The sequence below is a fragment of the Bombina bombina genome, chromosome 5 (genome assembly GCF_027579735.1).
Source record: "Bombina bombina isolate aBomBom1 chromosome 5, aBomBom1.pri, whole genome shotgun sequence".
In the NCBI taxonomy this organism is placed as follows: Eukaryota; Metazoa; Chordata; class Amphibia; order Anura; family Bombinatoridae; genus Bombina; species Bombina bombina.
The window spans coordinates 846,506,493-846,520,869 of NC_069503.1; the positions used below are offsets into that span (position 1 = coordinate 846,506,493).

General features: G+C 39.1%; 1 protein-coding gene across 1 annotated transcript in view; it reads left to right on the top strand.

Moving 5' to 3' along the window:
• The window catches only part of LAMA3 (laminin subunit alpha 3), a 573,745-nt gene that overhangs the window by 232,740 nt on the left and 326,628 nt on the right, over window positions 1–14,377 (top strand). Inside the window, exons 15-16 of the mRNA XM_053714980.1 lie at window positions 10,608–10,745; window positions 12,153–12,290. Of these exons, the coding sequence (XP_053570955.1) occupies window positions 10,608–10,745; window positions 12,153–12,290 (276 nt within the window). The remainder of the gene's footprint in view (window positions 1–10,607; window positions 10,746–12,152; window positions 12,291–14,377) is intronic.

A 14,377-nucleotide genomic window follows, 5' to 3' on the forward strand; every position in this document is an offset into this window, starting at 1 on the left:
TGCCAAGTCTCATACAGAGTTAGTTCTGGCATTTCTAAGGTCGCATGGATGGAAAGTGAACGAAAAGAAGAGTTCTCTTTTTCCTCTCACAAGAGTTCCATTCTTGGGGACTCTTATAGATTCTGTAGAAATGAAGATTTACCTGACAGAAGACAGGTTAACAAAGCTTCAAAATGCATGCCGTGTCCTTCATTCCATTCAACACCCGTCAGTAGCTCAATGCATGGAGGTGATCGGCTTAATGGTAGCGGCAATGGACATAGTACCTTTTGCACGCCTACACCTCAGACCGCTGCAATTGTGCATGCTAAGTCAGTGGAATGGGGATTACTCAGATTTGTCCCCTACTCTGAATCTGAATCAAGAGACCAGAAATTCTCTTCTATGGTGGCTTTATCGGCCACACCTGTCCAGGGGGATGCCATTCAGCAGGCCAGACTGGACAATTGTAACAACAGACGCCAGCCTACTAGGTTGGGGCGCTGTCTGGAATTCTCTGAAGGCTCAGGGACTATGGAATCAGGAGGAGAGTCTCCTTCCAATAAACATTCTGGAATTGAGAGCAGTTCTCAATGCCCTTCTGGCTTGGCCCCAATTAACAACTCGGGGGTTCATCAGGTTTCAGTCGGACAACATCACGACTGTAGCTTACATCAACCATCAGGGAGGGACAAGAAGCTCCCTAGCAATGATGGAAGTATCAAAGATAATTCGCTGGGCAGAGTCTCACTCTTGCCACCTGTCAGCAATCCACATCCCGGGAGTGGAGAACTGGGAGGCGGATTTCTTGAGTCGCCAAACTTTTCATCCGGGGGAGTGGGAACTTCATCCGGAGGTCTTTGCCCAAATACTTCGACGTTGGGGCAAACCAGAGATAGATCTCATGGCGTCTCGCCAGAACGCCAAACTTCCTCTCTACGGGTCCAGATCCAGGGATCCGGGAGCGGTTCTGATAGATGCTTTGACAGCACCTTGGAACTTCGGGATGGCTTATGTGTTTCCACCCTTCCCGCTGCTTCCTCGATTGATTGCCAAAATCAAACAGGAGAGAGCATCAGTGATTCTAATAGCGCCTGCATGGCCACGCAGGACTTGGTATGCAGATCTAGTGGACATGTCATCCTGTCCGCCTTGGTCTCTACCTCTAAGACAGGACCTTCTGATACAGGGTCCATTCAAACATCAAAATCTAACTTCTCTGAAGCTGACTGCTTGGAAATTGAACGCTTGATTTTATCAAAACGTGGTTTTTCTGAGTCGGTTATTGATACCCTGATACAGGCTAGGAAGCCTGTTACCAGAAGGATTTACCATAAAATATGGCGTAAATACCTATACTGGTGCGAATCCAAAGGTTACTCCTGGAGTAAGGTTAGGATCGCTAGGATATTGTCCTTTCTACAAGAAGGTTTAGAGAAGGGTCTATCAGCTAGTTCATTAAAGGGACAGATTTCAGCTCTGTCCATCTTGTTACACAGGCGTCTGTCAGAAAATCCAGACGTCCAGGCCTTTTGTCAGGCTTTAGCTAGGATCAAGCCTGTGTTTAAAGCTGTTGCTCCGCCATGGAGTTTAAACTTAGTTCTTAAAGTTTTACAGGGTGTTCCGTTTGAACCCCTTCATTCCATTGATATAAAATTGTTATCTTGGAAAGTTCTGTTTTTAATGGCTATTTCCTCGGCTCGAAGAGTCTCTGAGTTATCAGCCTTACATTGTGATTCTCCTTATCTGATTTTTCACTCAGACAAGGTAGTTCTGCGTACTAAACCTGGGTTCTTACCTAAGGTAGTCACTAACAGGAATATCAATCAAGAGATTGTTGTTCCACCCTTGTGTCCAAATCCTTCTTCAAAGAAGGAACGTCTTCTACACAATCTGGATGTAGTTCGTGCCCTCAAGTCCTACTTGCAGGCAACTAAAGATTTTCGCCAAACTTCTTCCCTGTTTGTCGTTTATTCTGGACAGAGGAGAGGTCAAAAAGCTTCTGCTACCTCTCTCTCTTTTTGGCTTCGTAGCATAATACGTTTAGCCTATGAGACTGCTGGACAGCAGCCTCCTGGAAGAATTACAGCTCACTCCACTAGAGCTGTGGCTTCCACTTGGGCCTTTAAGAATGAGGCCTCTGTTGAACAGATTTGCGGGGCTGCAACTTGGTCTTCGCTTCATACTTTTTCCAAATTTTACAAATTTGACACTTTTGCTTCTTCGGAGGCTATTTTTGGGAGAAAGGTTCTTCAGGCAGTGGTTCCTTCTGTATAATGAGCCTGCCTATCCCTCCCGTCATCCGTGTACTTTTGCTTTGGTATTGGTATCCCAGAAGTAATGATGACCCGTGGACTGATCACACATAACAGAAGAAAACATAATTTATGCTTACCTGATAAATTCCTTTCTTCTGTTGTGTGATCAGTCCACGGCCCGCCCTGTTTTAAGGCAGGTAAATATCTTTTAAATTATACTCCAGTCACCACTTCACCCTTGGTTACTCCTTTCTCGTTGATTCTTGGTCGAATGACTGGGACTGACGTAGAGGGGAGGAGCTATATGCAGCTCTGCTGGGTGAATCCTCTTGCATTTCCTGTTGGGGAGGAGTTATATCCCAGAAGTAATGATGACCCGTGGACTGATCACACAACAGAAGAAAGGAATTTATCAGGTAAGCATAAATTATGTTATATCACAAGGATAGAGGCTATGCAAAAGTTGGTAATTAAGCCTGAGGTAAAAGTGGAAAATCACCATCAACATCCAGAGATCAAGAGGTTAAATACGTCACAGTTTAGGCTTTCACACTAGAAGGCACACTTATGTTCCGGCAGCAGCAACTTAGATACAGCTTGAATTTAACTATTTATATATGATACAACTTGAATATTAAACTGATATATATAATCAGGTGGGTGTTACAGAGATTCTCTGCTTGATAATTACCGTAACTGTTAGATCTCTGACAACTGTTCCGGTGGTTGTTACACTGACACTATTATATAATTAGTGACAAATACAAACTCTCAACAGATGCGGTTGTTCTATTGTTTGGTACAAGTTAAAGTCAGATCAGAGATATTTCATTTTATATATCACGCAAAGAGTACCTGGTTAGGTTATCCGAAATCTCAGAAGGACGCTGCAAACAGTACAGCTGAGAGGCGGGTGTTTAGACTCTGTCGGAGCGAGACTTCCGTTCTGCAAAGACTCTGGTTCAGAGGTAGAAGAGAGCTCTCACTTGTCCGATGATGTAGCAGTAAAAACAGGAGGAGCCAGACAGGTAGCTGTGTAAGGATGCAGAAACCGCTCACTGTTCTGAGTAAGGCAGAGGAATCCCAACTGAGGGAACAATCCGATGACAGAGGCCAATAGCACAAGGAAAGGAATAAGCAAATGCTTAAAGGTAGTTAGTGCTATCACAGCACGACCTGGCGAATCCAGAAAGTAGGTACTTGAACTAGTCACTACAAAGCAAATTACCAAGCACCGTAGAAAAGAAGGAGGAGCCGTATATACCTATGAGGGAAAGGTCAGTTCTGAGTTAAAGAGGAAGCACAGTAGTGTTGCTGAAATATGTGACAAGTAGGTAGTACTTACTTAGTAAATGTTTATTTGTGCAATTTCAGATTGTAACTTAAGTGTGGTAGTTATGTGGTGGGGCCAGGGGCCCATAAAAACCCCTTTAGCAATATGCAGCAGTGTATTTATGATTAATTGACAATGCTGTAGAAATTCTATATTTAAAACCATGCAGAAATGTTTCCTCCTGAATACACAAATGATAGGTGCCCTTTTGGCAAATATGTTTTTTATTTTTATATATATATATATATATATATATATATATATATATATATATATATATTAATTACATTCCAGTTTACTGCCCCTTTATGCATGGACTTTCCAGATGCCTGGAGGCATTTATCTAAGATTTTTACATCTGCATAAAATGTTATGCTCTCAGGCTAAGATTGTTCAGTGTTTGAAATGAGATAGGTTAACTTAACACTGTTCAGTTTTATGTGAGAACATCAGAATCTCAGCAAGTTTCTGCATATTTGCTTATGACCAATACCTTCTTTTTGCTAGATATTGTAGTAGATTCATTTCAGAAGTAATTAAAAATTAATGATGTTTGCTGAATAAACTATTAGTTGCAAAGTAGACTATGGGGTCTATTTATGATAGTGCGGATGGACATGATACGATGTAGCATATCATGTCCGCCGCACATCGATAAATGCTGACAGCATACGCTGTCAGCATTTATCATTGCACCAGCAGTTCTTGTAAACTGCTGGTGCAATGACACCGCCTGCAGATTCGCAGCCAATCGGCCGCTATCAGGGTCAATCAACCTGATTGTATTCGATCGGGTTGATTTCTGACCACTGCCTCAGAGCAGACGGACAGGTTATGGAGTAGCGGTCTTTAGATGTGGCATCAAGCTCCATACGGAGCTTGATAAATTGACCCCTATAAATAAAGTATGATTGCCAAGTAGCTCAAATTCTTTTCATGTAAACTTTTATTGTATTTATGGTATAAGGTGGTGTGGTAGCAAATATTTGATAAACTTCTGTGCCATATAGTTTTATATATATATATATATATATATATATATATCCAAAGTAAAAAGTACTCACTGGGTCTTAATTAAAAAAAACACCTGTTTAATAGAAGTGACATTTCGGGATTGCCCCCGTCCTCAGACAATATTAACAGTACAATGAGAAACTTACCCCATTTATCAGAACCCAACTCCCACCCGTGGTGCTGACCAGGGCCGCCACTAGAAATTTTGGGGCCCCTGACTTAACCATTGATCAGGCCCCCCCCCCTTTGACATGTGCAATTTTTGACCAAGTGAATAAAATGTATATGCACTTTATTTTTAAGTGTCTATTTAAAGTTGGAAATGTTGTAAAGGTAGTAACGTACAAACACACAGACACACTCATACACTGAAACACACACACTCACACATAAGGATTCACATATAGACACTCTAGCAGACACGTAAAGAAACACACTCAGACACAGACACCCAAACAGACACTCAGCACTTGTTTACATTGACCTGACAAGTAATGAGGTAAACTACAGTTTTGCAAAAAAAAAGGAGATTTAGAAAACAAAATATGGAGTTCTGATTATCTTTTTGTAAAGGAAGATGCCAACTAAATGATGCCAACGGCATGCAGTGGCTGAAAGGAAGGGCCCTGAACTGCCTAAACAATAATTTAAAGGTTAAATGGTGGATTGGTGACTTCCGGAAAGGTCTCATTAGTCTCAAAGTCTGTAGAAAGATGTGAATAATCAGTAGTAAGGTCAAAATGTCCTAAAAAGGAACAGACAATGGACACACACACAAACTCAAACTTGCACATACACCCAAGAAAACACCGACAGAGACAGCCTCAGAAGTCACACAAAGACATACACACACACACAGAAAGACAACCACATAAAACCCAGATAGATAGACATACATACACACACCCTCACTGAGACACCCACAGAAAACACACACCCTCACAGAGACATCCACAGAAATCACAGACAGACAGACAGACAGACATACATACATACATACACACACACACATACACCCTCACAGAGATATCCACAGAAAACACAAACATACACACCCACCCTCACAGAGGCATCCAGAGAAAATAAATATACAAAGACAAACATACACACACCCTCACAGAGACCCCCATAGAAAAAGCTCAAAGACATATGCACACACCCTCACAGACATCCACAGAAAATGCACAAAGACATACACACCCACCCTCAGAGAGAGACCCACAGAAAAAATACTTACACAATCATAGAGACACAAACCAAAGCACAAAGACAAAAACACAGACACCAACAGAAACACTCACAGGAGGAAACATTTCTGCACCTTGCATCCCCTAAATCAACAGTGTGTGACATGCATGATAAAAAAAATTGCAGAAATTAAGAGATCACTTTTTAAAGAATCATATTTGTAAATGTGCAAACAAAAATAATTCTGTGAATTCAAAATTGTACATTAAGGATCTGGGTAGATGGCTAGATGAAGAAAAGTACTTTTAAAAAGGTTAACATATGTTTGATTTTTCCCCATTTTACCCAACCAAGAGCACCACTTCATATATAGTGTACAAATATTCCCATCTGTCAGCTGTACTTATGGATTTTAAAAATGCTGTATTCTATATGGTCTTGGTTGAACCATAAGCTGTGGTACTCATACCACAAAATGCAGGATTTAGGCATGTTGGTATGTATTTCAAAATTAAGTTAGCTGTAGTGTAAACAGAACAGTTTTAAGTTAACCTGTCTCATTTCAAACACTGAGCAATCTTAGTCTGAGAGTATAACATGTTATGCAGATGTAAACATCTTAGATAAAATGCCTCCTTGCATCTGGAAAGTCCTTGCATAAAGGGGCAGTAAACTGGAATGTAATATATATAGGAGGAAACATTTCTGCATGGTTTTAAATATAGAAATTCAACAGTATTGTCAAATAATCATAAATACAATGCTGCTAAAAATGTGTTTTTATGGACACCTGGCCCCACCATACAACTACTACCACACTGAAGTTATAATATGAAATTGCACAAAGAAATAAAAAAAACATTTGCTAAGTAAGTTCTACCTCCTCTGCAAATTAAAGTGATCTGCCGTCTGACTCAGGCACACACTGTACAAACAAAGTGCATAGTCTGTCTCACACTGTGCATAGTGGTTGAGTGCACACTCAGAAATCCTCTCAAATGCTAATACTTTACTCCTTGTAATAACATTTCCCATGCTCAATTAGCACTCTGCTGTAGTACCCACTGGTGGCTGCCAAAATTAAAAAAAAAAAATTTTTTTTTTTTTAGTTCTTGCCTCATGGGGCCCCCCTGGCCCATGGGGCCCCTGACAGGAGTCACCCCTGTCACCCCCTGATGGCGGCCCTGGTGCTGACTTTGGGGTTCCGGAAGTCCAGCGACCGTGTGGTACACACCTACGTCATAGGTTGCCATGGCAACCGGACGCCGTTCAGCACACCGGTGCTCAAAATAAAAGCATTGATTAAAAACAACTGGCGTGCAGGGAGTATTACAGAGGCATAACAAATTGTACACATATTCAAGGGGAGAGCATATTCAAAGACAATGTTCTATGATAGATGAATGAGTAATGTTAATTAGGGCAACTTAGAGGTTATCATTCAAAACCTATGCAGTATAACGTATACTAACTTATGGGAATGATGTAGCAACCAAAATGCCCAGAAAGCTATAGTTCCTTCTTGTCTAGCAAATACCTATAATAGACAATCATACCATTGCATCCAACAGAACCCAGCATACGCTGCATTGTTCTGTCCATACAATTGCATGCCTCAATAATGCCAATCTAGTTACACCTCTAAATATAACAATAGAAAGCTATAGAAAAGAACAAAAGCCCATATCTATATGATTATTCTAGATGAAATTGAATGTCCACCTGGACTCGCACTGCTATTTGTAGATATCTTCCATTGTAAATAGTCCCCTCATTGCCCATTGTCCATTACCATATTTCTTTTAACTTATTCCAACTAGATATTTCATCTAGAATACTCATATAGATGAGGCCTTTTGTTCACTTCTATAGCTTTCTATTGTTATATTAAGAGGTGTACGCCAGTTGTTTTTAATCCATGCTTTTATTTTGAGCACAGGTCTGCCAAACCGCGTTTGGTTGACATGGCAACCTATGACGTATGTGTGTGTACCATGCGGTCGCTGGACTTCCGGAATGCCGCCGACAGCACCACGGGTGGGAGTTGGGTTCTGATAAATGGGCTAAGTATATCATTGTACTATAAATATTGTCTGAGGATGGGGGCAACCCCGTAACGTCACTTCTATTAAACAGGTGTTTTTTTTTATTAAGACCCGGTGAGTGCTTTTTACTTTGGATATATGGATTTACTTTAAAATGCACCCCGAGCAGGATATGTGAAGAAAGTCACTGTGAGTGCTATACCACTCTGGATAACTATATATATATATATATATATATATATATATATATATATATATATATATATTCAAGAATTATACAGAGGGGACGCAACTGCTTTGAGCTAAATATGAACAACCAACCAGTTCTTTATTAAATACTGGTTGAAAGAAGTATATATCAATATATTTTTTTGGTGCAGTCCCTTTAAATATCATACATGAGTATAAAAGAAAGAAAAATCCTGGAATCTAAACCTGGATAAAAGACAGGGAATTTGTCCGAACCGGAACATGTGGACTGTGTTCATGCCGGAGAACAAGCATCGCTCACACTCTGCAAGCTTTGGCGTTTGACTGGACTCAAACTTAAAATCCTTTGGAGGTCAAGAAGGCTCTAACACAAACCATCACCTTGGAGATCAAAAATGGACTAAGGTCGTATAGTTCTATGATTTTTGCCTGACTGATAGGCAAGATTTACTACATGCTTATCTAGCTACCCTGTTGAGGGGGCTCATCATAAGTCCTTAAATCCAAAAGGAAACTTCTAGTATCTAATGCTCGATGCACATGAATCATATATCTACTGACTTGCTGTCTTGCTTTCCCTTGCATCCTGCTTTTTCTGCTTTATGGCTAACGTACTGCTTGATTGCATGGCTGATTCAAGGATTTCAATATCTAACTAATGACCTTCAGTATTACATGTGATCACAAGTTTACTAATCTTGCTGAGTATATTGTTTTTGTATCTTGCGGCTTGCATTTTCGCTACTTGACTTCAACCTATGTACATATTTTGGGGACATGCTCTCAGTAACTATTACCTGCCCGACAATAAGCCTTATACATTAAGGTGTCGTACGCAGCAGGGTGTAGTAGCCTGGTTGCTGTTCCCCACCTATATATACTTATACATATGTACATCACGATGCCTAAGCTTGCTGTATATTGATGTTAGAGGTTTATATTTATAACCGAGAATAATTGCATGCTTTTTTTCTAACTGGTACCTACACAGTTCCCTGACCGGTCAGGTTCAAATGTTTAATTTATTTATTTTTTGTTGCTGATAATATATACACATAATTGTATCATCTGTTTAGCTACTTGGTTGCCACAGAATTAGAGAGATTAAGTATTAAGGGTGTTGAAGATCGCCTCCTCTCCCAGCAGCCCAAGCTCTTTTTGGATACATCATTTATTTTTATGAGCTAATAAATTTCTTAAAAAAGAGTGCTGAATTCCCTGTCTTTTATCCAGGTTTATATTCCAGGATTTTTCTTTCTTTTATACTCATGTGTATATATATATATATATATATATATATATATATATATTGTCTGTGTGTATATATGTATATATATATACTCACTTTATATACAGTATATATATATATATATTGTCTGTGTGTATATATGTATATACCGTACTCACTTTATATACAGTATATATATATATATATATATAAAAATAATTTTTTCCTTCTGAGTAAAAAACATAGGAATTGGACGTATTCCTAATGCACCTTGAGATTTTGTAGCACACCCTATAGAAGTCAATGGTGTGCCTTTCGCTTGTTTGCTAATTTTTCAATATTCATATTCTGCAATGTCTCTTTTGTAACTTAAATTTATTAAAGGGACCCAAAATGTTTAGTTCATGATTCAGATAGAGGGGCCGAATTATCAAGCTCCGAATGGAGCTTGATGCCCCTGTTTCCACGCGAGCCTTCGCCGGAAACAGCAGTTATGAAGCAGCGATCTAAAGATTGCTGCTCCATAACTTGTCCTCCTGCTCTGAGGCTGCGGACATCAATCCCCCTGATCCTATACGATCGGGCTGATTGACACCCCCTGCTAGTGGCCAATTGGCCACGAATCTGCAGGGAGCAGCATTGCACAAGCAGTTCACAAGAACTGCTTGTGCAATGATAAATGCAGACAGCGTATGCTGTCGGCATTTATCAATGTGCGGTGGGCATGATATGCTACATCTTATCATATCCGTCCGCACTTTATTAAATCGGCCCCAGAGAGTAGAATTTTAAACAACATTCCCGTTTACTTCTATTATCTAATTTGCTTAATTCTTTAGGTATCCTTTGTTGAAGAAATAGCAATGCACAGGGACGAGCCAATAACACAAGGGGGTAGATTTATTAAGCAGCAGATGCTCCTTAACTGACTGAAATCATCCCGATCCGATACGATCAGGATGATTGACACCCCCTGCTAGCGGCCACTGGTGAGCAGGATGCGGCATTGCACAAACATTTCACTAGAAATGCTTGTGCAATGATAAATGCCGACAGTATATGCTGTCTGCATTTAGGAGGTCGAGCGGACATGATTCGCTACAAATATATTTATAAATATATAAATAAATCTATAGGCATGGGGAAAAGTTGGCTAAAATGGCCACTTTCTGCACATTTTCTCCCTAACCAGGCAAAATATATTTTAAATAAACACTGAAATGTTTGTAAATGCTCTGTTTAATCATATTATTTGTAACTGTATATGTATCCGCTTATTGCAACCATGAATAATTAAGATTTCAAGGTAAAAATGGGTGCAGTTTCTAAAAATTCCTGCTATTTCCTTTCAGCTTGCCGATGTTCAGAGCATGGTGCCTATTATAACTCATGTGACTCTGTAACAGGACAGTGTGATTGTAGACCTGGATTTACTGGGCAGACATGTGACAGATGTTCCTCCAGATTAGAAAACTATCCGTTTTGTCAAGGTACGCTTGCTCAGTCATCATGTGTTGTACATAGCAAGGAAGGACTGAGGCATATCACAATTTGATTCTGTTTTTCTTTAACATGGAAAATATTCTGATGGAAAAACATATAAAAAAAATTAGTAAAGAAGAATTTCAACCATGGTTTATTGTCCTTAAATGATTTGCTGCCTGAGAGCATTCTTTGGTGGTCAGTAGCCGTAACTGTTTCCAATATACCCAAGTCAAAGATAAGTAGCAAATATACCTCACTCTAAAAAAGTAATAGCAAATTTTCACATACCGAATGATGATAATAATGTGGTTGCAATAAAATCCATATATCCATGCAATAGCTATGTATGCAAACTGGTGTACATTGCCCAAGAATTAAAGGGACAGTCTACACCAAAATTGTTGTTTTAAAATACAGATTATCCCTTTATTACCCGTTCCCAGTTTTAAATAACCAACACAGTTATAATAATACACTTTTTACCTCTGTGATTACCTTGTATCTAAGCCTTTGCAAACTGCCCCCTTATTTCAGTTCTTTTGACAGACTTGCATTTTAGCCAATCAGTTCCCTCTCATTTGTAACTCCATGGGCACGGTCACAATTCTTCTCTGTATGACACACACGGACTAATGCCATCTAGCTGTGAAAAACTGCCAAATACATTGAAATAAGGGGCGGGCTTAAGGGCTTAGAAATTAGACTATGAGCCTACCTAGGTTTAGCTTTCAACAAAGAATACCAAGAGAACAAAGCACATTTGATGATAAAAGTGAATTGGAAAGTTGTTTAAAATTGTATTCCCTATTTGAATCACGAAAGTTTAATTTTGACTAGACTGTCCCTTTAATACTTGTTTACCTATGGTAACCTCATGTAAGTGTTGTGCTGTTTCATGATGGGCTGAAGTCATGAGCTCTGCTCTGTTTTCTTTCTTCTTTTTTTTTTACTCCCTAAACAGGCAACAGTATGATAAATAGCTTTGTTTAACTATGCATTCTGTAAATGTATGTCTGTCTGCATATTTCAAACTTAAAGGTTAAACCCAGACGTTTTCTTTCATGTTTCAGATAGAGAATACAGTTTTAAACAACTTTCCAATTTAATTGTATTATCTACTTTGCTTTAGTCTTTTAGTATCCTTCGTTAAAAAGAATATCTAAATAGGCTCAGGAGCTTAGAGCTAGGTGTTGAACCTGTATGCCCATTTTCATTGGCTCGCAAATGTGTTCAGCTGGCAGTAATGCATTTCTGCTTCTTCAATAAAAGACACCAAGAGAATGAAGTAAAATTAATAACAGAAGTAAATTGGAAAGCTGTTTTAAACTGTATGAAATAAAAATTTAACCATAGAGAAGTATTTTAAGGTAAATGTAAAAACAGTTGCTGAATATACCCGTGCTTCCTTTCAGCTTGCCGCTGTTCAGAGCAAGGCGCCTATCACAGTACATGTGACCCTGTAACAGGACAGTGTGATTGTAGACCTGGATTTGTTGGGCAGACATGCGACAGGTGTTCCTCGGGATTACAAATCTATCCACTCTGTCAAGGTACGCTTGCTCAGTCATCATGAATAATGTGTATTCACTGCTTGTTTATTGTAAAGCCTAGTTTACTAGTCTATAAATTCCTGCGTGGCATAGCAACGGAGAACGAAAGTATAACAAGATTTGTGTGTTTTTAATATATGGAAAAATATTATGATAGATGAGTCTATCAACATTGTTTAGTAAAGAACAGTTGAAAACCCTTCTTTATTGTTGTTAAACTATTTTCTGCCTGAGAACTTTCTCTGTCAAGAATCTGTAGCAAACACACCTAACTTGACAACAGTAGTAGCAAAATATAAGTAAATAAACAGTGATAATGAGGTTGCAATAAAATCCATACATCCATACAATAGTTTAGTGTATTTGTGTACAACACCCCATATTTGAGACCTCTTCACCTATGTTAGCTTCATGTCAGCAGTTTGTTCTTCCATAAGGATCCAAACACTATGGGGCCGATTTATCAAGAGCCGAATGTCCCCTGATGCCCCTGTTTGGCTCACCGGAAACAGCAGTTATGATGCAGCGGTCCTTAACTGCTCCTTAACTGGTCTGCTGCCTCTGAGGCTGCGGACATCAATCCACCCAATCCTATACGATCGGGTTGATTGATACCCCCTGTTAGCGTATCATGTCAGACAGATATTGATAAATCGGCCCCTATATCTTTATTTTTTTATTTTTGTATCAAACCATGGTTGGCCAAGCAATGGGGCCTTAGTTGAATGATGTTTAAACCTTAACTATGGCTATATTTTTCCAAGCCATTTGTGTTCAGCCTTAGGTTTGGCAAATGAAAGTAAAATAAAATGTTCAATATAACTCCACTTCTGAAAAGTTAGGAATCTGACTGTTAAAATAATAATTGCTTTCTCTGGGTATGCACAGAGCTATTTTACCTCTAGAGTCAGAGACATGACACCCAGCATTTTTCTTTCATAATTCAAATAAAGAATACAAAAAAAAAAAAGTTTTCAATTCAATTTTTATAAAATTGACTTTGTGACTTTTTTGTGGTATAGTTTGCTGAAGAGAATACTAAGGAAGGTAGAGTACATGGGGTTTGGAGCACTATACGACAGCAGTGTTTGCCATATAGTACCCCAGACATGTGCATGTCTTGGAGCTAGGGTTGCCACGTCAGCCATGTTTTCCTGGACACTTATGAGTTACACATGCTGCAGGGTGTGGAGGGAGGAACATGTATTGTGTTTCTGGACAGCACTATCTATATGCACTATTCATATTCCTCCCTCCACACCCTGCAGCATGTGTAACTTATAAGTGTCCAGGAAAACATGGCTGAGGTGGCAACCCTACTTGGAGCCTATTCACCTGCTTTTTAAAAATGATATGAAGACAACAAAACAAATTTGAAGTAAACTGGATTTTTTTAAAATTTGTTTTACAATATCTGAATCATGAAAGAAAAATGTGGGGTGTCATGTCCCTTTAACAATTATACACAGTTAATACTAACAAAAATGAAAAAACAGAAACTGTTTCCACATTGAGGCCTAGATTACAAGTGGAGCACTATTGATGTTCAGGGTGTGCTGTCAATATTGCCGGCCTGTGTTCAGAATAGCACTCAATCTGGTATTACATGTCAATGATGAAACAGAATTGCCAGAGAATATTTGTGCAAATACATATATTGTAATTGTAATTTGAGCTACATACATATATACATACATACAAAAACACATACATATAACACATATAACAGCACATACATATAACACGTATAACAGCCGATTTGCCACAAATCTGCAGGGGGCAGCATTGCACAAGCACAACTGCTTGTGCAATGATAAATGCCGACAGCTACATTATATATGATACGCTACATAATATCATGTCCGTCCGCACTTTATTAAATCGGCACCAGAGAGTAGAATTTTAAACTACATTCCAGTTTACTTCTATTATCTAATTTACTTAATTCTTTAGGTATCCTTTGTTGAAGAAATAGCAATGCACATGGACGAGCCAATAACACAAGGGGGTAGATTTATTAAGCAGCGGATGCTGCTTTCTATGCCCATTTTTTCAGGCTCACCTGAAACAGAAGTTAAGAATCAGCA